The 25,034-nt window shown below is 45.0% G+C and overlaps 1 protein-coding gene across 27 annotated transcripts in view; it reads right to left on the bottom strand.

Moving 5' to 3' along the window:
• Window positions 1–25,034, bottom strand: part of MAPKAP1 (MAPK associated protein 1) — a 240,722-nt gene that overhangs the window by 53,415 nt on the left and 162,273 nt on the right. For 12 of the 27 annotated variants that reach the window (XM_069582427.1, XM_069582445.1, XM_069582428.1 and 9 more), the window contains one exon: window positions 6,585–6,692. The exons of 8 other annotated variants lie outside the window; for them this stretch is intronic. In XM_069582427.1, coding sequence (XP_069438528.1) covers window positions 6,585–6,692 — 108 coding nt within the window. Of the gene's footprint in view, window positions 1–6,584; window positions 6,693–20,198; window positions 20,497–25,034 lie in introns of those variants that run through there. 7 more of the 27 variants (XM_069582451.1, XM_069582450.1, XM_069582455.1 and 4 more) reach the window with 1 other exon arrangement.

Raw genomic sequence — 25,034 nt, 5'->3', positions numbered from 1 at the left:
AGACAGCAAGAGGCGGAGACACAGGTATTCTGGCCTCGGGGATACCGTGTCTGTTTCATTTAAATTCTGTTAGTGTGCAGCAAGCAGGGAGCTATTATCCAATATCTACTTGAAAAAATTCTCACCCATACAGAAAATTCCTTACAGGGAACACATTCCCCCCCCACCAGAGGCAGACACGTAACCGGCTTTCAGCAGTAATTCAACCTAAGATATCCACCGCGAACACCACAGTCATTACCATTTGTAAATAAGAGTTTATTTGCAGGATCACATTTTTTTTTCCTCCTGCTTTTGAGGATTGCTGTTGTGGTATAATAAAAGAGGCTTAAAGCCCTGGTACTTAAGTCACATGATAGAAATTGGAGAGATTAGTCATTTGTAACTGAAGAAGGCAAACCCTCCAGAAGCCAAGGAGAACCCCGAGGGAGTCTCCAGGGCTGGCACAGAGCGCACATGGGAGGGGGGATTGGCCCGCTAAGAATACGCACCAAGAAGATGAGACGGAAACACACCAATATAAGCAGTCATTCACCGCCTGCAGTTGTTTTTTTACTGAGTAATATTGATGGGAGTTGGTGATGCCAGTGGTAAAGAACCTGCCTGCCAGTGCAGGAGACTTGAGATGTGGGTTCGATCCCTGGGTCAGGAAGATTCCCTGGAGGAGGGCATGGCAATCCACTCTAGGATCCTTGCCTGGGAAATCCAGTGAACATAGGAGCCTGGCTGGCTACAGTCCGTGAGGTCGCAAAGAATCAGGCACGACTGAGCGTCTGAGCATGTTGATGGGGGCAGGGGGGAGGGAAAATCCCAAGTACCTAAAGATGATGAAATTCTCAAATCTAAAGATGCTAACCCCAAACTCAAGCTCCTTTTAAATGTCATCACACACTTATACCTTGGAGCCCCAGGAAGCAGCCTGGTGATGCTGGGGTCTCAAAAGGCTCCCTTCCCTCCTGAGGAATGAACCACATCTGGGCACGGGCACTGAGATGTAGGGGGAACTCAAATCCAGTCCCTGTCCTTTGGGTGGGGGTGAGTGGTCACAGTCCAGTGTGGGAGTGGGGAAATCCATCTAGTGGAATCAGTACCAGACAGTGGTAAGGAGAAGGACTCTACCAGAGCCCAGGGAATGGCGGCCAGGCAGTCTGCAGACGCTTTGAGAAGGAGGTGCCTTCTTTCCTGGGTCTTCAAGGGGAAACTGAGGAGGTGAAAGAGGACTCCCCAAAACTGAGACCCTGAGACACGCTCCTCTGCTGCAGTCCAGCTATCTGAGGGTCTGCCCACCTTGAGGGGAAGCTCTTCCTCAGTGCAGCCTTAAATTAAGGAGACTGACTTCACTAAGGCACTGAAATAAGGGAAGGTCTCCTTGAAAAGAAAAGGAGAGCAAAGGAGATTAAACAGGTATTTAAAGAATCTTCTTTCTATGCAACTTCTTTAAGGAAACAATTAGATTCAGCTCTTTCACTAGACTTAGTGGACAGAAGACACATTTTTCTAGGTCCCCTAATTATTATTCATGTGACCATGAGCAAATCACCTTCTTAAAGCCTTAGTTTCTTCTGTAACATAAAGATGACTGTGCATGCCTAGTTGCTCAGCTGTGCCCAACAATGTGCAACCCCATGGACTACAGCCCACTAGCTCCTCTATTCACTGGATTCTCCAGGCAAGAATACTGGAGTGAGTTGCCATTTCCTCCTCCAGGGGCTCTTCCTGACCCAGGGATCGAACACGCATCTCCTGCAATGGCAGGCAGATTCTTTATCCACTGAGCTGCCTCGGAAGCCCAAAGATGATGACCACACAAGCCTAAGAATAACAGCACCTCCACCTCATTTAATCCTTACAACAACCTTGTGAAATGGATTCAACCACTTCCATTTACACAGGAAGCTGAGGCTCAGAGAGGTGACCTGATTTGTCTGATGTAAGAGGTGGCAGTGTCCAGCTAAGGTCTGCCTCATTCTAAACACCATGCTTTAAGCACTATTTTGAGCTGCCATGCGGGCAGACCAGTGAGCGATAAAACAGGGAGGACACAGTGTCTGACGCTTCGTGGTACTCCATAAAACCGGTTCAATTCCAGGTCTGTTTCAGCCCTGATGATGGGAACTTTCAAGTTTCTCTCTTAAAGCTGTAGAAACAATAAGTTGGTATACGTGGCATCTTTCTTCTAAGGCTCTGGATGGGCTTCCCATGTACAAAGAGTGGGTAAAGGGAAAGGTCGCTGGCAACATTTGGTAGAAAAGGAAAATGAGGTTCAGTCTGCTGCCAGGATTTATATAGGCACTTGGACAAGAATGGAAATCTCCTAATGTCACATCCTCTCTAGAATGTACTCAGGCTTCCTTCTGGGCTGATTCCAGCTTTGAGCAGACAGTTGGCTGAAGGATGCAGTGGATTATCAGACGAGAATCCAAACTGGAAAGCTCAAGGACTTTGGCTCGTCACTTTCTTATTTAGGCCAAGATCCAAGCACAAATGTTGCCTCTCAGTCCCTAGGCAGAAACTCTTGTCATGTTAGCTTCATTTGCAAGCTTCTCTCTTAATAGTACATAAAGACGATTGTCATCACCCTTCTTAGGATTGAAAATTTAGGTTGCTGTATCAACAATCTCAGGGTAGACTTTCGAATCAGACAGGTGACTTAGAATTCTGGTTCGTCACTTAGTGACTAGCTAACACTGGACAAGTCACAACCCCTCTCTACAATCAGAAAAGCATCTTGAAAGGTGGTTGTGACAATTATAAGAGAGGGAGCAATATGTATAGCATGAGCCTTACAGTTGCAGGTCTGAGTAATTTAAAAAAAAAATCTTTTGACATGATTGGTATAAAAAGCCATGCCCTGTCCCTCTGCGGAAGGAAGTCTGAGAGGCTTATGCCTGCTCTTACGGCAGTCTTCTCCATCAAGTGCTTTTCCTTACAGGTGTACCTCTTCCAGGACACCAAAGCACAGGTGCCAGAAAGCGGTCTGCTTCTGAGCTCTCTGGCCCCGCGACACACACTTCCGCTCTTGCCCTGGCCCCCACTCTCCTTTCCCATTCTGCACACTCCCTCCCCCACCACATATCTCCTTGAGGGCCCAGACAGTTCCAGTGCTTCCGACTGCCACATCCATGTCTCATCTGCTTTATGAGCCACGGAATGCTGCTCTTCTATTATTTATTAATTACAGTTAATATTTATTCAGTGTTTTATTATGTCCCAGGCACCATTTTAAGAGCTTTATGAATCTGCCCATCAACCTTATGAGGGTAAATTAGCTACCTAAGAGAAGTTAAGTAAGCTGTCCAAGGTCACACAGCCAGTTAGTGGCAAGGCCAGAATGTGAACTGAGGGTCTGGCTTGACAGCGTATTCCCTTAAACACTGCATGATAGATACTTATAACTTAGCTCATTTCTAAAATGGCTTTAAGGATAGCAAGCCCATCCTGATCAAATACAGTGACAGAAGTGAAAAAAAAATCTTGTTTTTGAAACATTTTTCTTTGTCTCAGTACAACTTCTTAATAGGTAGCTACTGGGGAACAATGTGCATTCCTGATTGATATTTCTATTTAAAATTTAAAAAAAATCTTTTCTATAAAAAAGAAGAAATAGTTTTTATGATTTACTTCCATTTTAGAGAGACTAGTTATAATATTCCATTGATTCCAAACCACTGACCACCTGGCACAGTCTGTACGTGCTGGCACGGTCTTCTTTCACTAACAAAGTGACTTTGACTCAAAGGCAAGCACTGAAAGGACCTTGTGAATCCTTTAAGATGGGGGTGCTGAGGCTAACAGAGGTCATGCAACTTAATTAAGACTATGCTCGTACTTGGAAGTGGAAGTAGAGTAAGAACAGGAGACCAGATTTCAAAACTGTATCCATCGATCCTTATAGCTTTTCTTTCAGAGTGGAAGAAAGTCGCTCAGTCCTGTCCAACTCTTTGTGACTCCATGGACTATACAGTTCATGGAATTCTCCAGGCCAGTATACTGGAGTGGGTAGCCTATCCCTTCTCCAGGGGATCTTCCCAACTCAGGGATTGAACCAGGGGCTCCTGCATTGCAGGCGGATTCTTTACCAGCTGAGCTATCAGGGATCCCAAATGTGTGTATATATATGTCTTTATATGGGTGTATTCATGCACATATACAGAATATGTTTGCATATGCTTAGATGATCCCTGGAAAGATACCAAAGACACTGGGAACAACTGCTGTCTCCTGCAGAGGAATTAGGGGAGAGAAGGGAGGCTAAAGATTTTCATTATACTTTGTTACCTGAAATTTTTTTGCGTATCTGAATATTATATATCCAAAGTCTATACCAATATCCTAACAATCTTTTATCTTATTCAAATAACAAGAAGTCAACAATTTGAGACAGAATCCACTACAGAGTTCCAACGTACAGCACAAGGCCCATAATGGGTGAGGAGTGAATATTAGGTGAATTAATAAAGGTCAGTCTGGTATGGATCAGGTATACCCTCAAAGCCAAAGCCTTTGACTGTGTGGATCACAAGAAACTGTGGAAAATTCTGAAAGAGATGGGAATATCAGATCACCTGACCTGCCTCTTGAGAAATCTGTATGCAGGTCAGGAAGCAACAGTTAGAACTGGACATGGAACAACAGACTGGTTCCAGATAGGAAAAGGAATACATCAAGGCTGTATATTGTCACCCTGTTTATTTAACTTACATGCAGAGTACATCATGAGAAACGCTGGACTGGAAGAAACACAAGCTGGGATCAAGATTGCCAGGAGAAATATCAATAACCTCAGATATGCAGATGACACCACCCTTATGGCAGAAAGTGAAGAGGAGCTAAAAAGCCTCTTGATGAAAGTGAAAGAGGAGAGTGAACAAGTTGGCTTAAAGCTCAATGTTCAGAAAACGAAGATCATGGCATCCGGTCCCATCACTTCATGGGAAATAGATGGGGAAACAGTGGAAACAGTGTCAGACTTTACTTTTTGGGCTCCAAAATCACTGCAGATGGTGACTGCAGCCATGAAATTAAAAGACACTTACTCCTTGGAAGAAAAGTTATGACCAACCTAGATATCATATTCAAAAGCAGAGACATTACTTTGCCGACTAAGGTCTGCCTAGTCAAGGCTATGGTTTTTCCTATGGTCATGTATGGATGTGAGAGTTGGACTGTGAAGGAGGCTGAGCGCCGAAGAATTGATGTGTTTGAACTGTGGTGTTGGAGAAGACTCTTGAAGAGTCCCTTGGACTGCAAGGAGATCCAACCAGTCCATTCTGAAGGAGATCAACCCTGGGATTTCTTTGGAAGGAATGATGCTAAAGCTGAAGCTCCAGCACTTTGGACACCTCATGAGAAGAGTTGACTCATTGGAAAAGACTCTGATGCTGGGAGAGATTGGGGGCAGGAGGAGAAGGGGACGACCCAGGATGAGATGGCTGGATGGCATCATGGACTCGATGGACGTGAGTCTGAGTGAACTCCGGGAGATGGTGATGGACAGGGAGGCCTGGCGTGCTGCGATTCATGGGGTCGCAAAGAGTCGGACACGACTGAGTGACTGAACTGAACTGAACTGATACCCTCAAAGACTTGACAGTGTAGTGGGAGAGACAGACATCAATCATTCATTTGGAAAAATAGATAATTATAAACAGAAATATATGCCATGAAGAAAAAGTAGTATGCTCTATGATGGAATATAGCTGGGGACCCAAAGTGAGGGATGGATGGGGTTTAGGCAATGAGAGAACATGGAGATCACATTTGGCCTCTATTAAGGTGACATTTAACTGAGAAGAAGGATGAGAAAGTTAACCAGAGTAGAGGAAAGAAGAAACTGTCTGTGTGAAAGCCCTGAATGAAGCAGGAATGAGGGAGAGTTGGCTGCTGAGATCAGTCTCCACATGTTGCTCCTTAAGTCAACTGGGGTACAGAGGAGATGAATGGTCAAAATTCACAAATCTGAAACTCTAAAGAGAAGGAAAGAAATTAACTAAATTTTAAAGAGGCTTTCTTGGAGAAGGAAATGGCAACCTACTCCAGTGTTCTTGCCTGGAGAATCCCAGGGACGGGGGAGCCTGGTGGGATGCCATCTATGGGGTCGCAGAGTCGGACACGAGTGAAGCAACTTAGCAGCAGCAGCAAAGAGGCTTTCTACACAGCACTAGGAACCACCCTATGCTGCCTCCAGCCAAGAGTATGAAAATGGTCAGAATTTTCTAAAACCTGATGACTGACCAGTGATATTGACAGGGCCAGATGCTTTATATACAAAATAGCCTTTACCACAGAAAAGGCCTTACATTTCTAAGCCGTTTCCAGGATTGTTCCTAATTTAGGAAGACAAGTTTAACAGATTAAATATTAATCACAGAGAGCCAAGCAGGATGCAGACTCTTTACCAAAAAGCATGAAATCAATCATTTCACCCTGGGATTACACTTCTGGCGTGAAGGCTGAGGTCTGCTTTGGAAAACAGTCACTTCAAATCTGCCTAGGGAGGCCAGACCACTGAGCATTCCCAGACACGGGACTAGTGAGCATGTTGCAACGGACAAAGCGGACACGGAGCGAGGAGGCCAACGTACTGTTCTCGCGGACCAGGCAGAACTCCCAGGCGCTCTGGCTCTCCAAGGTGCTCTCCAGGTCCACGGCGACGTTGGGCTCGCTCTGCTTCTCCAGGCGGTACTGAGGGCCTGGAAGATCAAAGGGGCAGGAGGAGGGGAGGAGGCTGAAACAGTGAACTGAACATTGAGAAAACACCACACGCTGGCGAACAGCTGACAACGCATTAGGAAAACACTGATGTCTGCCTGGCGTCTAGCTATCCAAGATGGAAGAGTCTGAGTTTTTTTCCCCACAAGGTTTCACATACTTGTCTGTTCTATTATCGGGTCTACTTTTGTGCAATTCTCCCCTAAATGAGATGAGAAGTAAAAGGCTTTTGAGTTGGACTGACTTGGATCCACCATTGTGGCTACAATGGTTTCCCAGGTAGGAGCAGGTACCCTCCCCTCCCTGCGTCTCTGATTCCTGATGTGTAATGTGGGAACACATACCTTGAAGGGTTATTGTGAAGATTAGATACGAAACAGGAAAAATACTTAGTAATGTACCTGCCTCATAGGAGGCACTCTTACAACATTATAATTATTATATGATAATGAATAACCAATTACAAGCAGAAATAAAGTATGCTTAGAACCCAAAAATGCAGAAAAACTTTTTAAAAAGCAGATAGGGTAAAATATAAACTCCAGGTTTGGGGGTTATAGTGACAGAAGGAAGTAGCTGTTGACTCATGTTTTTGTTGAAATATTTATGAAAACACAAAAGAGGCACAGGTTCAATAATACTGAAGACCAGGAATATTAGCTACCCTGCATCTCAAGGCGCTTCTGAAAGATCTTAAAACACTGGGGCACTTTATACATTTATTCATGTATTTCTTTGTCAAGCCATATGGCAATCTTGTTCTTCTCAGGTAACACCTAACGATCCAATGATGGGATTCAAAAGACTGTTCCTGTTGTTGTTAATGGGTATTGAAAAGATTAGAGGTGTAAGAAACTGATTATTTTGACTATGAAAGGCATGTTTGGTCAGACAGGAGGTGGGAGAGATCTGAGGAAGCGCCAGAGGCCCTGCGGGGCTCCCAGGCGGAACACGTATTTTTAGACATGTTCCTCAGGGGTCGTCATCTTGTCGGTTATTCGCATCCGACGCTTCTCCTTCGTCAGTCTGGAGGCATTTCACTCACCTCCAGCCATTCCTCTCCCATGCTCCTGAGTTCATCCGCAGCACTGCAGGTGCAGTTCAGTCTCATATTCGGTATATTTATCTTTTCTCTAACTTTTCTCTATATTTGATCTTTTCTCTAATTTCACTAGCATTTCTGCCGATCATCAGAATTCTTACATACGTTCAGTCCTTTTTTACACTACCTAGAGGTTTTAAGCCTGCACTACGTTAACAATGCTCAAGACACATACAACTATGTAAGGACATGCATGCTCAGAAGTCTATACGGTTCTGATAAATTCTAGTACACTGTATTTAGGTCAAGAATGCCTTGCAGTTCAACATTCTACACAGTTCAATTTTAGTTCCAAAAACATAAAGCGAATAAAGGTATGGAAATACAGATATTTCTCAGTTTCCATGAGCCATCACCCGGCAGTGCCAACATCTGTCAATTACCGAGCCTGCCTGCTGCTGTCGCTGGACGCTTTCATACTCACTGGTGGGAAGTAGTCACCGGAAGTCACACGCAGCTAAGCTTGAAGGAAACTTAGCTGTTGCGAGAGTCCCAAGATCCCTTTTCCCTGCCCCCTCACCTGCCGCTGTCCCCTCCCCAACCTCCTCCCCACTTCACAGCCCTGGGCAGCTTCGGCCTATTAGAGAGAAGAGAGCCACCACCAAACTTGGGGAGCTGCTTTCTGAAATACTGGCCTGTTAATTTCCCACAACCCTGGTATCTCCCAGCAACACAATGCACACGCACCGACGTTCGTTCCTGTGAATTTACAGTAAAATCTGGGTACAAAGTTTAGCTGTAATAATTCATTTTTTTAATGACAGTCAAATGTGGGAATAACCCAGACCTAACAACTGGTGGTGCAGATGATAAAGAATCTGCCTGCAACACAGGAGACCCAGGTTCGATCCCTGGGTAGGGAAGATCCCCTGGAGAAGGAAACGGCAACCAATTCCAGTAGTCTTGCCAGAACTCCATGGACAGAGGAGCCAGATGGGCTACAGTCCATGGAGTCGCAAAGAGTTGGACACGACTGAGCATCTCTGAGACTCCAACAGGGAGGCTGGTTAAACAAAATATTGTGAAATACCATGAAGATATTAAAAGTGATGTTGCGAAAGTATTTGATTTTATCAAACATATTTATAATGTGCTAGTTTATGAAAAATTATAACACAACATGTGTAAGATGATTTCAACTGTGAAAAATATACGTAAAGTAATGGAGGGTGTACTGGAAGGTTATTTCCAAAAGGTGAACAGTGATTATACTGGAGAGTGCGATGATGACTGTTTTTATTTTTCCTTAGTGGTTTTCTGTATTTTTCAAATTTCCTGTAACAACTTAAATAAAAGCTACTTTTATTTATCATTTTAAAAACATTATATATACTTATAAGTCCTCCAGTTTCTTACTATGCCATTTTTCTGAGGATACTGTAACTACCACACACTGTGGCATCTCCAATAAGTCTTTCATTTGCAATACTTTAATCAAAACTAGACATTATCTGTTTATTTAGGTCAATGCTTTCATCTTCAGTAACCCTGTAAGCTGGCATGATCACTCTGAGCACAGCATATAGGGTTTTGGGCATCCAGAGCTGTTTGCCTACCTGACAGGCAGATAGTAAGCAAGCCACTCCCTTCCTGATTCTGGGAGCCAAGGCCTGGCTGCTTCAGGGTGCATTTCAGGCTGGTCTCCTTTGTACACTTTTTCCTTTTGGTCTCTGCGGCTGCCTGGGAAAGCAGGGGAGGCAGGGAGTACTCCAAAGGCTCCCTTATCACTAAACACAGGTCCCTGCATCACTCTTTAAGCCGTAAATGCCGTCATTCCAGATTTACTTTCTTGTTTCTTGAGTTCTGTAGATTTTTCTACAAAAATAATTTGTTTCCTAAAAGTTGCTGGAGGACTTTCTCCTTGAGCCTAGTATCATGACGATTCTAAATTGCCACATGGCCATTATACACCAAGTGCTCCGCATATGTTACCCTACTAAATCCTCACAGCTACTCTGAGAGGCAGATATTACCAGCCTCATTTGACGGACTGGGACCCTGAAGCGAGGGATCATGCAACCAGTCTAAGATCACACAGGCAGGAAGCAGGATGGGGGAATGTAACCAAGGGTCTTTGGCACTAAAGCCTATGTATTTTTGAAGCTTTCTTCCTTTAACAAACTATAAATGGCTAACCTATATTAAAAAAAAACAAACCCATGGTTTATACCATAAGTATATATTTTTGGTAGCTCCGTGGATTCATTTGGGTTCTAAATTACTTGTGGTTTCCATACACTCATTTCTACAATAAATGATCTGAAATAATTATTTTAGTGAAATTCACAAGCGCTAAGTATCCCATGCTCTATCCGGGTTCCTTAGGAATACAGGCTAACCTTATTTTGCCATCTATCCAGGAAGATCCTCTCCCCATCTTTCTTAAGAATATTCCTATGTATGTCCAGTTTTTAAGTAACTAATATGTCAAGCATCATCTTTTGCTCTCAGTTCGCCAGGGTCATCTACAAAAACTAAGAACAACTTGCCAACCCACTTCTGAACCTGGCAAAGGACAGATGGATCTTACCTTTGAGGAGGGGAGGCTAGTTAAGCTGTAGGTGAGACTCCAGATCTGGACCCAAATAGAAAACTGCCTATTACAAATTTCAATTTCTCTCATGATTCTTGCCTGAATGCTGGATAAGACAGCTCATAGAGAAAGACCATTTTACACGTTTTCCTCTGAAAAGGCCAGACTGATAAACTTTAGGTCATACTGTGTAATGAGAGGCAGAGGATATATGAGAACCAATATAGCCTGATGATGAAGGGCACGCACTTGGGGCCAGATTGCCTCGGTCTAGTCCTGGCTGAGAAACGTAGCTCTGCAACTTTGGGCCAACTTACTTAACCTCTCTGTTTCTTCATCTATAAAATGGGGATAATGCTAGCAGCTACTACTTTATAGGTCTGAGGATTCAGTAACTTAATAGTTATAAAGCAGTTAGAACAGAACATTAATAGTGTTATTTAAGCTTCCACTGTGGTCATTCACATCATCAGACTTTTAGAAGAGATCCTAACAGAAGAGAACAAGGTCTACCATGCGCTAGGTACTGTGGTCGGCCTTTCATATACCTCATCTCTTTCACTCTTGATTATCTTGGGATGTAAAGAGTACAAATTCCATTTTATAAAGGAGGAAATCATGACTTACAGAGGCTAAATAACTTGCTCAACGTTCCACAGGAAGTGGTGGAATTAGGCTTCATACCTCAGACTGCCCAGGCCTGCAGTCTACACATTACACACGGACGTAGTGTCTCACTTGTATGTTCTTAGTAAATGTCTGTTGATGATAATCGAGATTACAACAACCCAGACCTACTATATATCAAACACTAGTTTCTATCAAATGTTATTTTGATTTTCAGGCAGCTGACACAGGAGGATAGGAAAAACAGCAGCCAAAAGCCGTTTTCTAAAGACAAGCTGTGAGGTCAGTTTCCATTAACATACTTTTGCCAAAGAAGTGATTATATAAAAATACGAGGCTCTTTCACACCAAACACGACATCGTTTTCAAGGCAACATCCACCCTTTGGAAAGAGGTTTGTGAAATGTCACAGCTGTGCACAGAGCTCCATCCCCTCTCCCTCACAGCAGAGACGAATGCAAAAGGAAGACTGTGGGAAGCAGTTACTCTGCAGAGACGAGAAAACCTGCTCGGACAGTCTGATGATGTATTTATTGCAGTAAAACCATGTCACTGAATGGTCTAGGAACAAAATACTGCTCTGGGCACTTTGAGAGTGCTCCAAGTTATAATACCCAGGCAGGATTTTTATGGGATTTTGTAAACCCAAAGCAAACATCTTAGCATGTAAGTTTCAAAGGAAATCTGTAGTACCTGTTGGATGGTGGATATATGCTCAGTTCAACTTCCTTGATGCCTTTTCTTTAATCCTCGCCTGAAATGTAAAAGCATTTGGCATGTCCTTGCTTAACAGCTGAGGGCCAGCTGAAGGCTGAAACACAACGAGAAGCAAGGGCAAAAGCCGGAAGAGTGGAGAGAGAGAAGCCACACCATCGTCACTATCATTCTGCATCTTACTTTTAAAGACCCAAGGAAGAAATCTCCTTCAGATCTATCTAGCGGGAAATGCTGCAGTTCCTCAGAGCAACTGGCTTGTTTGTACCTTTAGACAGTTTAACATAAATCCGGCAATTAACTGATACTGTGTTCCTTTCTCCTTTGCCTACGAGGAAGCTCAGCACTAAATGTGTGATGACTGAACATGCATTTCTGGGTCAGTTAAACCTCCGGATCTTTATTTTCCTTTTCTTTTAGGGAGTTTTCCAATTCATGCATTTTTTTTTAAATCCCTTTAGTGTGTCTATTCCAACTGCTTTTCAGATTGAAGTGGGATATAAATGAATTAACCTCTCCTTATTATTGCTGAGCATCAGAACAGGTTGAAGGCCCCCCTGTCTGGAGAATGATAAAGGAAAAGGCTGAACACTTTCAGGAATGTGCCTTCATGTTATTTTTCATTTGTTAGCTTGAAGAGCAGCTTTAATCTGAAAGAGATGCTTGCAGCCAGAAAAAGTTACTGCTGCTAAATCACTTCAGTTGTGTCCAACTCTGTGCGACCCCATAGATGGCAGCCTACCAGGCTCCTCTGTCCCTGGGATTCTCTAGGCAAGAACACTGGAGTGGGTTGCCATTTCCTTCTCCAATGCATGAAAGTGAAAAGTGAAAGTGAAGTCGTTGAGTCGTATCCGACTCTTTGCGACCCCATGGACTGCAGCCCACCAGGCTCCTCCGTCCATGGGATTTTTCCAGGCAAGAGTACTGCGGTGGGGTAAGTATGAACAAATAAGAGGAAGGGCTGGGTTTTGAAAAGAAAACTCCAGTGTCTGTACCCTCTCACTATGCGTTCTGGGGAAGTAACAATCTCTGCGTATTGTACCTGAGAAGAGTGCTGTGAGGATTAGAGGGGCTCAGTGGCAGCCGCTGTTACTGCTAGAACAGGCTGCATGGAGCAGGAACTGCTGCAGGAGGCTTAGGCATATTCCTAGCTTCAGAGTCACAAGCTAACAGCCCCATTAAGGGACGATACAGGGTGGTGGGGAATGCTGGCATCAAGCAGACGTCCGCATCCTTTCTCACCTGTGTCTGAGGTAGGAGTACGCGTGGGAGAGCAGGCAGATCTATTTAAACAAGCTTGCTTTTAAGCTACAGGCAGCATTTGAGAGTAGAGACTTGCTCAGCAGCCAAGATTCCTAAAGTTCCTTAGTCTCTGTGGTCCTAAGAATACAATCTAAAAATGATGAGTACCTACCATCCCCATCAAATAAACCACGGCAGCACAGATACCAAAAGATATGTGATGCTGCCATGCCATCCATACACTCACCTTTTAGAAGCAACATTTTAGCAGCAACAACAGTGTCCTAGACACAGATGAATAAGCGGTGATTCCTGACCTCCTGCAGGCTGGGGGAGGTGGCAAGACACACACGAGCAGATAAAACTATCAGAGAGCCCCAGCCAGTGCTCTTCCCCACGTCAGGACAGGTGCTGTGGGAATCCAGAAGAGGGGACATTGAACTGCCCCTTCTCTGAGGTGGACACATCTGAACTGAGTCTTGAAGCGGAGCTGGGAGCCGGGAGAACGGGGAATAGCGCATTCCTATAGAAGGAACAGAATGTGCAAAGGCAAGAAAGTACTGAAGAGCCCCCTGCCCGGGGCCCAAAGGAAATAAGGTAGACAAAAGGCCTCGGTTCTGTGGGGGTTCAAGGGGAAGCTGGGGCTGGGAGGCTTGGCCCAGAATGTTGGTCAAAGTCCAAGCTCTCTCTTATAAGCAACAGATGCTAACAGCAGGGCAGTGACACAATCAGCTTTATATTGTGGTACACCTCTCCTGGTGGCTCTGTCAACAGTGGGCTAAGAAGACTGGTGGCACGGAGACCCACAAGAGGCAAGCTGTGCCAAGCCTTGTCTGATCTGTGGCAGGGGCCGGCTGAATCCCGAGTTCCTCACTGAGCCAAAGCCATCACCGACAAGCTGATGCTGTCAATATTCAAGCTCAGAACCAACACCAGCTACCCTAAAATGTTTGCATTTAGTGTCAGCTCCATCGCTTGTAACTCTTCCTTTAGGAGTGACTATAGTCATTTTCTGTTTGAACTGAATTATATTCAAGTGATAACCACTGTAGCTTATACCCCCTCTGAGGCTTGGATTGGATCATTTAGAATTTAAATAATAAGACAGGAACAAGCTGACATGACAATAAGGTCACACTTCAGCCTCTTCTGAGCCAATACACAATTTGCTCTCAGTGAAACAGCCGAATATAATCAAATTAAATACAATTCCTATTACAAAAGAAGAAAGACCAAGGCTGTTCCAATAAACCAATTCTCCCGCCTAGTTAAACTGCAAAACCTTCAGGAAAGGTTTTGAAAGCATGACCCATCAGTTCTAATTTTTAAAACTTATCCTTTCAGTCAAGACTAGAAAAAGGCCCATTCCAACTTTTATCTTTACTACAAAGTGCTGTTATCTTGGCCTGATGTCAGGAGCTCTATCTCTCTTTCTGCTGACAAGCAGAGACGAGAAAGATAAGATTGGAAACGAATCTCACTTCTCTGAGTAAATAAATAATCAATACTCATCTAAATGTAAATGAGAAGGTAGCCCCCTCTGATAACAGCACTCTTATCAGAGAGCCAATTTTCTACAGACATTTGGCCTCAACCAAATCACCATCATTCAGCCCTGGCCTAATGGCAAAAAATCGTAACTAAATTGAACCGATCACCAGAGATCAACTAAGTTCGGGCCTGGCCACTTCAGGTTCAAATGTTTGGGAATGCAATTTTGCCCCCATTAACTTTCAATAGCAATGAAGAACAGACCGGTCGAGGGGCCAGTGTGGGCAATAAACAAACCCCAGAGAGGGGACCGGCCAGAGGATGAGCAGGAGTGGGTTTAAGTGTTCAAACAACACTGTAACGGAGTGAACCCCCAAAACTGTGAAGAAAGGCTGCTGCCAAGGGGTGAGAGATAGCATGCTTTCCTATTGTCAAAGGCTTGGTGGAAACTGAGAAGATATTTAAACTTTATTAAGCTTTATGAACGCAAAGGTAAATAAAGGGAAAAAAAGATATTAAAAAGCTACAGAAGCTAAAAATAACCTAAAGGTTGGAATGATCAATTTCCTCCAACTAATTTGTATCTGACTTAGATCTGACCCAGCAGTGCTGCACTGACCTGATTTTACTGAAATAAGACGCCGTCTACAAGACAAATCGCTTTAAAACCACTGCACTGGGGTTTCCATTTCTTTGCTGCAAGACTCAATTCACTGCTGATGAGAGTATTGGGGAAATTATGACCATTATTGATAGGGCAGCAAAACCACTTTCACACAGTTGTCTTCACGTCGACAGAAAGCTTGCACCGGACCATTAATGAAGGTGTCAGCTAGAACCAGAAATTAAAGACAAAAGCTGGGGAAGGACTAATTTTTAGAGCACATTAAGGATACTGGACACACAGAAGCAGCAGCCATCCATCCTCTGAGGAGTAACAGAGCCTAAACAAGCTCCAGCTGGGGAAAAGGCAACTCTGCCTCCAAACAGGGGGAAAAAAGTGCTTCTTTATGCCTGGCCCTGGAGTTCTGAGAGTATAAGCTTTCAACATTATTGGCTTTAAATCTTTCCCAGACAAAAGAGGACATGTCTGGTGTGAGACAGAACTATTCAAAGTGTAACCATCTTGATAGATCTGTTCTTGTTTTTTTGTGATTAGCAGTAATCTTATACCAGGATGTGTACATGATTACTTGTATGTCCCAGCCAAAAAATTCATATGTATCCTGGCTCCTCTCGTACTTCTTCAGAGCAGTTCCTCAGAGCTAGGTGAGAGGCTGTCTGCCAGGGGACAATAAGATCCCCAAGTAGAACTGAAACTCACTGTTCAAAACAAAAAGAGGCAAAACCAAAGTGTAATGTTCTTGTTGTGAGCACCTAATCCTAGAAGGTGGACACGGGGTGGTTAAAGTTTGAGTTTTGGAGTTTAAAAGACTTGGGTTAAAATCTTGGCTCTTTTACAAAGGCTCTGTGACACCGGGCAAATTAGCTGGTCTGAACCTTCGTGGAATAATTGCAAAGATTACACAGAACACGGTAGCTAGGAGGCAATAAGCACTCAGCAAATGTCAGCTGTTATACTGCTGTGCAGATCTAAACAAAATCATCAATTTGCTTTTTTAGAGTATAACAACAGTGACAAACATTGAGGACTCTCCTGGCCCTTAACAAAGTCCTTTACCTGCATTAATTTTCTGAATCATAAAACTATGAGGCAGGCCCTATTCTAAGCCCATTTTACAGAGGAGGAAAACACCCAGAGTGGTTAAGCCACGTGTCCAAAGTGAGGCCAGGAGGAGAATCCAGGTGTGTGAGTCCAGGCTTGTGCTCTTAACCACACTGCTATGCTGTGTTCCAGGAAGAGCTTTCTACAATCTTCTTGAATTGGGGGTTAGAAAAAAAGGATTGTAAGGTTGAGAGAATTTATCAGTTCAGAAAGGAGTGAAAACAGTGGGTGGGAGACCAGGAAGAAGAGAGAGTGGACAGTGGGTCTCGAGGGGCTGAAACTAAGAGCCCCTCAGCCCTCATGCGGGTACCTGTCTGCTGAGTGCTTAAAGCAAGCGCCATCTGCGTGCCCCGACTTTGCCGGGGGGAGGGGGCCTCTTTCCAAGTTAAATGATTTACAGAGTTACTGCCTCAATCCACAGTTCTGAAAGTGTGATTTCTTTAGGGTTTAACTATACCCATTTCTAGTCTTGTTACAACTTTTTTATTGCGATAGAAAACATTTACTGGAAATATGTTACTGCTATTACCAGGTCATAAAATAAAAAGAAAAATAGTTTATGTATTGCCATCATTTCCAATCATCAATCAGAAAGTGCCAAGAGGAGGAAAGGAAAGGGCGTGCAGCTGAGATTTTCTTCTTTGTGTAGGAGAAAATGCAAGAGCACCATAATTCTTCGGAACAAATTTCTTCTTGAACACCCAGCCTCGCAGAAGGGCTCCTGAGAGGCCTCGGGAGGCACACCCTTGGGCAGCTCCCCTCCTCTCTGCAGCCCTGTCCGACTCCCTGTCAGAATTAAGAAGCGCTCTTTCATCGCCTCTTTGGGGCGGTGTTCCTCTCAGTGCCCGGGGCAGGCTGTATTAGAGGCACTGATATCTATTTGTCATTGTCCTCCTCCGCCCCCCTGCCCCGAGTCAGGGCACTCTGAAGACGAAGATGGGAGGGATTTTTAAAAAATACAACTCAGGACTTCCAGTGGTCCAGTGATTAAGACTCCATGCTTCCAATGCAGGGGGTGGAGGTTTGATCCCTGGTTGGGAACTAAGATCCCACATGCCTCAAAGTGCAGCCCAAAGATAGGAAAAAAAAACAACAACAAAATTAAAACCCCAACTCTACTCCCAGAGCTCTAGCACAGCCAATGGGCTCTTTGTAGGTGCTCGGGGGTAGTGGTGGTTTCCTCTGTTAAACAGAACGACTGCAACAAGGCGCCATTTAAAACTGAACTACCCTGACCCAACAAGGGCATCCCTGGTGGCTCAGTGGTGAAGAGCCCACCTGCCAGTGCAGGACACGCAGGTTCAGTCCCTGGGTTGGGAAGATCCCCTGGAGAAGGAAATGGCAACACTCCAGGATTCTTGCCTGCAGAATTCCATGGACAGAGGAGCCTGGTGGGCTAGAGTCCAAGGGGTCACTAAGAGTCGGACTTGTCTGAGTGATAACACACACAAGTATTCTTGCCTGGGAAATCCCAAGGACAGAGGAGCCTCATGGGCTACGGTCAATGGGGTCACAAAAGAGTTGGACAAGACTGAGTGACTGGACAACAACAATGACCCACAAAGGAATCTAGCCTAAGAAACATGAGTCCAAGCACATGATGATGTGTGTTCAAAGATGTTCACTGTAGCACTGTTTTAATACTAAAAAGTGCACATAATTTAAATATCCTCTAGTAGGAAACTAGAAAGTAAATACAGTATATCTGTATACTGGGATGTTATGGAGCTGTTAAAAAAATTAAGCTTAATAAGACATGGGAAGATTACTTTGATATACTACTAAATTTAAAAAGATACAGAAGGTATAGCACATGCTCCATTTTAATAAAGTAAAACCCCAGCTGCATACGTGCATTTACATATGAGAGGTGTCGGGAGGCACACCCTTGGGCAGCTCCCCTCCTCTCTGCAGCCTTGTCCGACTCCCTGTCAGAATTAAGAAGCGCTCTTTCATCGCCTGTGTGTGCTGCATGTTTGTTGATAACACATACACATATAAACACAATCTGGAAGGCTGTGAGTCAAACTGTTCTCACGGTTATTCTGTTAGAATTACATCAGGTGTAGGGTGAGGCAGTAGCAAAGGTGAAGGCTTTTGCTTTCTTTACAGATTTCTATCTAGTTTGGCTTTTTCACAGAGGGCATATATTAGTAATACTACTGTCATTAAAAATCCAATTTAAAAAAATGAGGTTGAATAACCTTAGTGACGATTCCAGCAGGACCAGACTAGGGACTGAGGCCCCTGGAGCCTCCCTTCAGATGATGTGGGCTCAGTGACTGCTGGAGAGCCAGGAACTAAAATGGCACAGAGCCTGTTTAGCAGCTCCCGTGGTCCTAAGTCAAGCCATGGAGTGGGCCCCAGGGGTTTCTGGAGCTGCTCAAAGGAGCTGGGCAGTAAAGGTGAAGATGAATGAAGCATCTGAGGCTGCCTGCTAGTGCCCAGAGACCACTCCCAAAGAGAGCCAATGACCACAGACTGAGGGTCACACCGCCCAACCCATGCCTGCCCTGTCCTCCTCGTGGGTTCCAGACAGTATTGTGGAAACCAGCAGGGATCCCACTACTGTCTGTCTGGCCTATTCAACCCCCTCCTGGGGCAGTCCTGACGCCTTCCTCAGCTCAGCCTTTGAGAGGAGGTGGGTAGGGAGAAGGTCTGATCTGATTCCTGCTCTAGGCTCAACTGTGTGTGTGTGTGTCCGTCCAGGGGTTCCCTGGCCCCCAAACCATTTGAGAGGGTATGGTGTAACAGCTGTAAGCCAAACTGCTTGGGTCTGAATTTTCAGCTTCACCACTTATTAGCTGTGTGACCCTGAACAATTTACTTAACCTTTCTGTGCCTGACTTTCACATCTGTAAAACGAGGATAACAACGGAACCTAGCTCTTAAGAGTTGTTCAAGGATCCACTAAGTCATGCGCCTGGATTGCCGCTCCTGCTTTCCAAGCAGCACTCGGAGAGACAGAGAGAGAGGCGGGCGTTTCTAGCTCTCCAGAAGGGGCTGCAACCTCTAGGTGTGCCGCACTGGTCTCACTTCCCTCTTCTCCACCTCCCACCTAATGACGTAATAATCTAGAAATATCCTCTAGAACTGGGCTGCTTCAGCCCACTGTGCCTCTGTCTGGAATGACTTCTACTTCACTCTTCCAGCACTCATGCTCTCCCGCTCGAGGAGTCAAAGTTCTGCCCAGGTGCCCCTGCCTGACTTCTCCGTGAGGCTCATTCTAAAACGATCTCTGAGTGGGCCTGTCTCTCATCCTTTCCACACGCCCACTGGCTGAGGGGAGCACATTTCCACGGTCCTGCATTCCTAGGATGGCTGAGGCACCAGGATGGTTGTACTTGACAATCAACCTGAAGCTCAGCCGGCCTGCCCACCATCCAAACCATCTGACTTGAAGCTCCACCTCCACTGGACTCCAAACATCCCCTTTGGTTGGAGACTCCCAGCAGTGCCCTAAACCTGAATGGGTTTCCTGGGGATGGATGGAGCTAGGGTGGATAAAGCTGAGCCACTTGGCTGCTTTGGATACTGGCTGGAGAACAGAAGACCACCACTGACCGAGGCCAGTCCTACCTCTTAGTTAGTCTGTTCCTTCATCCAGGCCCGTCTTCTCTAGCCATAGCAACTGTGTCCGAACATCAGAAAGAGAAGAGGGAAGGCCTGGACAACCTAAAACTTCAGAACGTGGAAAAGGCTGGAAGCCACTGGAGAGCAGCCTTCCACACATCAGTTCAGGCAGGGAGGGTGGTGCAGGGCCAGACACTCTGCCATCCTGAGAAGTCCAAGAGTCCATAATCTGTCCCCACCCAACTGGTGTGGGTGTACTTCCTTTTGGAGAAAGGAGGCCAGATGTTACTTGTAAAAAAAAAGAAATATTTTTTCTTCCTTCAAATCCAGATATCACTTGCTAGAGAGAATGGAAACCTTTAACACTGTCCCTTAGCATCCAATTTTTCAACCCAATCTGTTTCTCTTAACTCAAGTCACTGTGACATTACCAAATTTTACATACAGTTATCTGTTGCTCTGTAAAGAAATACAGATGGTTTTGTGGAAATAAACAGTCATTTATTTTAAACAATTGTAAAATAGTTTATGGAAACCAGTGGGGTAATGCATTCAAATAAATGCCAAAACTGGCTGATGGGGAGCCAGAGTGCTAAAGCACACTGCTGAGGAATTCGGCTGTGGGGAACAGACAGTAAATCCAGAGTGACAGAATCTCCCGTGACGGCAAAGGCTTCTGACATTCAGTCCAGTACTCAAAAACCACAGCAGCTCAAACCCATTTTCCTTAACACAGCCATGGCAGCCAGTGAAATTAGTGAATTTAGCCACAAGCACCTAAGAACAGAAACAAAAAGGAGACTTCATTTGTCTGCAGCCTTTTCTGAACCATATAAAAGCAGGGACTCCAACCTGAGTCAATGGAGAGCAAGCTAAGGGCCAACTGTTCTCAATCACCAGATGCTGTTATGATACAGTGGAATCTGGGGCTTCACACTCAAATCTGCTTACACCAGAGACTGGCTTGGGTAACTAACACCCTCTCTGAACCCCAGTCTCCTCCTCTGTAACATGAAGGTAATAGTTGCACGTACCTGACGGGCTGTTAAGCAGACGCAGTGAAGCCCCTGGAGTGATGGTGTTCTGTGAACAAAAACTGGTGCTCATGGCCCTGGTGGAAGGGGTTCTAGCCCTGGGAGGGACAGCAGGCTGCAGGTTTTCTTAGGGGTCTCCACCAACTCCCCCAAGGAAGCACCACTGACAGTGGATGGCTTGGGCCTGCCTTTTGTGGGAAGGGAGAGAACTCCGAGCACTTTTTTGCTTCTAATTTTATAAGACAATCAACTGTAAACTCATTAACATTCCCTTCTCAAACCTTTTCCTTGTAACTGGATTTCCAATGATGATACCATGAGCCTCCCAATGAATTAACTCAGTTGTTTGTTGAACATTTACTGAACTCCTACCAGGTGCCATGCCCTGGGCTAGACACGACAGACGGAAAGGCGAAGAAGACTGATTCGGGCCTTTGAGGGTCTGGCACAGTGAACGAAGCCCCTCAAGTTTGGAGTACTTCTCGTTTAGCTGTCCTCCTTGTTGCTGACATTAGGTCAGCCCCAAGTTCCACAGACTCTATCCACTCACCAAGTCTTCCTGGCATGCTTATCACCCAGCCCAAAGGATGGTCTCCCAAGCTGCCTCTAAAGATCCATTTACCCTATCTTTTCATCAGAGGGTGCCTTCTGCAGTCAAACTCTGAAGGTTATCACTTCCATGCTTAAAATCCTTTTCAGGGGTGGTATGAATTGGGAGATTGGCATTGACGTACACAAGCTATCATGTGTAAAGTAGCTAGCTAGTGGGAACCTCGGAGAAGGCAATGGCACCCCACTCCAGTACTCTTGCCTGGAAAATCCCATGGATGGAGGAGCCTGGTAGGCTGCAGTCCATGGGGTTGCTGAGAGTTGGACACGACTGAGCGACTTCACTTTCACTTTTCACTTTCATGCATTGGAGAAGGAAATGGCACCCCACTCCAGTGTTCTTGCCTGGAGAATCCCAGGGATGGGGGAGCCTGGTGGGCTGCCGTCTATGGGGTCGCACAGAGTCGGACACGACCGAAGCGACTTAGCAGCAGCAGCAGCAGTGGGAACCTGCTGTATAGCATCGGGAGCTTGGCTCGGTGTTCTGTGATGACCGAGATGGGTAGGATGAGGGTGAGCGGGAGGGAGGTTGAAGAGGGTGAGGACACACGTGTACACATAGCTGATTTACTTTGTTGTACATTAGAAACTGACACACGATTGTAAAGCAACTATTAATAAAAGCCAATTAAAAAAAATTCTTTCACAAGCTCCCCACGGCCCACTCCTCAGCCTACTCTCCAAACTGTCTATCCATCTTGATTTCTTGTCCTTCCATGTTCTCTGTGATCCAGCCAAACGCAGCTCCTCACCACCTGGTGCACACACTTCACGGTCCCCCACCTCCAGGTCACGCCGGGCCACTCCCTTCACCCATGCTGCCTGTCCCTCCAGTCTGTCAACTACCCCCCACCCTGCCCCCACCACTACGGTCAGCCCGCAGGTATAACCTGGGCTCTACAATGGGACAAGTTGTACCACTTCACACCTCTGGGCTCTGCTCCAGGCCAAGAGTTTTGCAATCCCAGGCCAAAGTGCAAAATCAAGACTTCCTTTCTTTTCATCTAGTGTTGGACTTCCTGTCTCACTCAAGTAACTCACTGCTCTTGATCTTGGCCCAGCCTTGCCCAGGACCCTGCCCCCAGGCCTGGTCCCACCAGGTTCTCAGTGTGCCTCTCTGAAAATCCTGCTTGCCTTGATGCTACCCACCTGCCGGGATGTCTTTGTTCATAAATTACACATTTAATTTATCTGAATTCAATCACATGTGCTTGACAAAAATGAGGGGAAAAAGACAGGGGAGACATGACCAAGACAACACCTGAAACTGTTTGGAGAATTCTACTTGCTGTGACCCAATGGGGAGTGGGTGTGAGGCAACAGTCTTATTTATCTGTGCAACTACTGGACTTGGTAAATGTGTGATGAGTAACTAAGTGAATAAATTGGGTAGATGGTGGTGTCAGTTCTCCAGTTCCCTTACAGTGTGAGCCTCTTTCTGTGCCAAGTTTGACTTTAGTATTTAAATACATGTACTTTTAGTTTTCATCTGTTCTAATGCTAGAGAGAAAAGCTAGCTGTATTTCAGTTCAATGAAAAACTACAGAATACTGGCCTTTGACAGGAATTTTTCAGAATCTTTTTCCTAGAGGTCATTTTGACAGTAGGATTTTTGCTCACTTGTTGCCTCTGTGACTTAACTCTGTTAGGACAGGACCTGTACTGCTGTCCCTGGATGCTGAACATCATGTCTCCTGGTCTAGGCTGCCTACGGTTCCCCCTTAGTCATGTAGTCCTTGGGTATCAACCGCCCATTTGCCCTGCTCGCTGTTTTGGGGAGCCAGATCCTTCAGAGATGGGCTCCATCTGCCAATCCAGTTCCTCTCTGCCTGTCCCCCTTCCTCTAACCACCTCTGTACCAACCAGGGCTGTGCTTTAAGGCAGGACACAAGCCTTTAGGAAGCACTTTTCTTATTGCTAGTATCCTGTCTGGATCCATAATACCCAAGTGGGTTCTTGTCTCAGTATCTTCCATTAGATGGGTAAGACCTTAATGGCAGGGTCAAATGCCAGCTCCACCAAGCTTTAAGATCTTGGGACACACACACACACACACACACACACACACACACACGACTGCTACTCAGTCATTAAAAAAAGATGAAGCCCTGCCATTTGCATCAACATGAATATCTTAGGACACACATACACACACACAGGACTACTACATACACACACACAGGCACACAGACACACACAGGACTACACACACACACACACAGACTACTCCTCAGTCATAAAAAAAGATGAAACCCTGCCATTTGCAACAACATGAATGATCTTGGGACACAGACACACACAGACACACACAGGACCACTACTCAGTCATAAAAAAAGATGAAACCCTGTCATTTGCAACAACATGAATGATCTTGGGACACAGACACACACAGACACACACAGGACTACTACTACTACACACACACACACACACACACACACACACGACTACTCCTCAGTCACAAAAAAAGATGAAACCCTGTCATTTGCAACAACATGAATGATCTTGGGACACAGACACACACAGACACACACAGGACTACTATTACACACACACACACACACACACACACACACACGACTACTCCTCAGTCACAAAAAAAGATGAAACCCTGTCATTTGCAACAACATGAATGATCTTGGGACACAGACACACACAGACACACACAGGACTACTACTACTACACACACACACACACACACACACACACACACGACTACTCCTCAGTCACAAAAAAAGATGAAACCCTGTCATTTGCAACAACATGAATGATCTTGGGACACAGACACACACAGACATACACAGGACTACTACTACACACACACACACACACACACACACACGACTACTCCTCAGTCACAAAAAAAGATGAAACCCTGTCATTTGCAACAACATGAATGATCTTGGGACACAGACACACACAGACACACACAGGACTACTACTACACACACACACACACACACACACGACTACTCCTCAGTCACAAAAAAAGATGAAACCCTGTCATTTGCAACAACATGAATGATCTTGGGACACAGACACACACAGACACACACAGGACTACTACTACACACACACACACACACACACACACGACTACTCCTCAGTCACAAAAAAAGATGAAACCCTGTCATTTGCAACAACATGAATGATCTTGGGACGCAGACACACACAGACACACACAGGACTACTACACACACACACACGACTACTCCTCAGTCACAATAAAAGATGAAACCCTGCCATTTGCAACAACATGAATGGGCTTTGAGGGTATCATGCTAAGTGAAATAAGTTGGCCAGAAAAAGACATACTGTACGATTTCACTCATACGTGGAATTTAAAAACAAACATATAATAACAAAGTAAATGAAAAAAACAAATAAAAACATACAGATACAGAGAACAGAACAGGAGCTACCAGAGGGGAAGTGGGGGTGGGGAGGGCAAAACAGGTGAAGAGGCTCAATTCTATGGTGATGAATGGAAACAAAATTTTTGGTGGTGAGCTTGCTGTACTGTACACAAAAGAAGAAATATAATGTACTCAAACTCATAAAATGTTATAAACGAATGTTACCTTGCTAAAAAAAAAAGACCCTGGGAAAATTAGTCAAGGACTGTAAATACTGTTTCTTCATCTCTAAATTGGAGATAATGGTAATTATT

The sequence above is a fragment of the Ovis canadensis genome, chromosome 3 (assembly GCF_042477335.2).
Source record: "Ovis canadensis isolate MfBH-ARS-UI-01 breed Bighorn chromosome 3, ARS-UI_OviCan_v2, whole genome shotgun sequence".
Classification (NCBI taxonomy): domain Eukaryota; kingdom Metazoa; phylum Chordata; class Mammalia; order Artiodactyla; family Bovidae; genus Ovis; species Ovis canadensis.
This window is presented reverse-complemented; position numbering and strand designations above follow the sequence as displayed.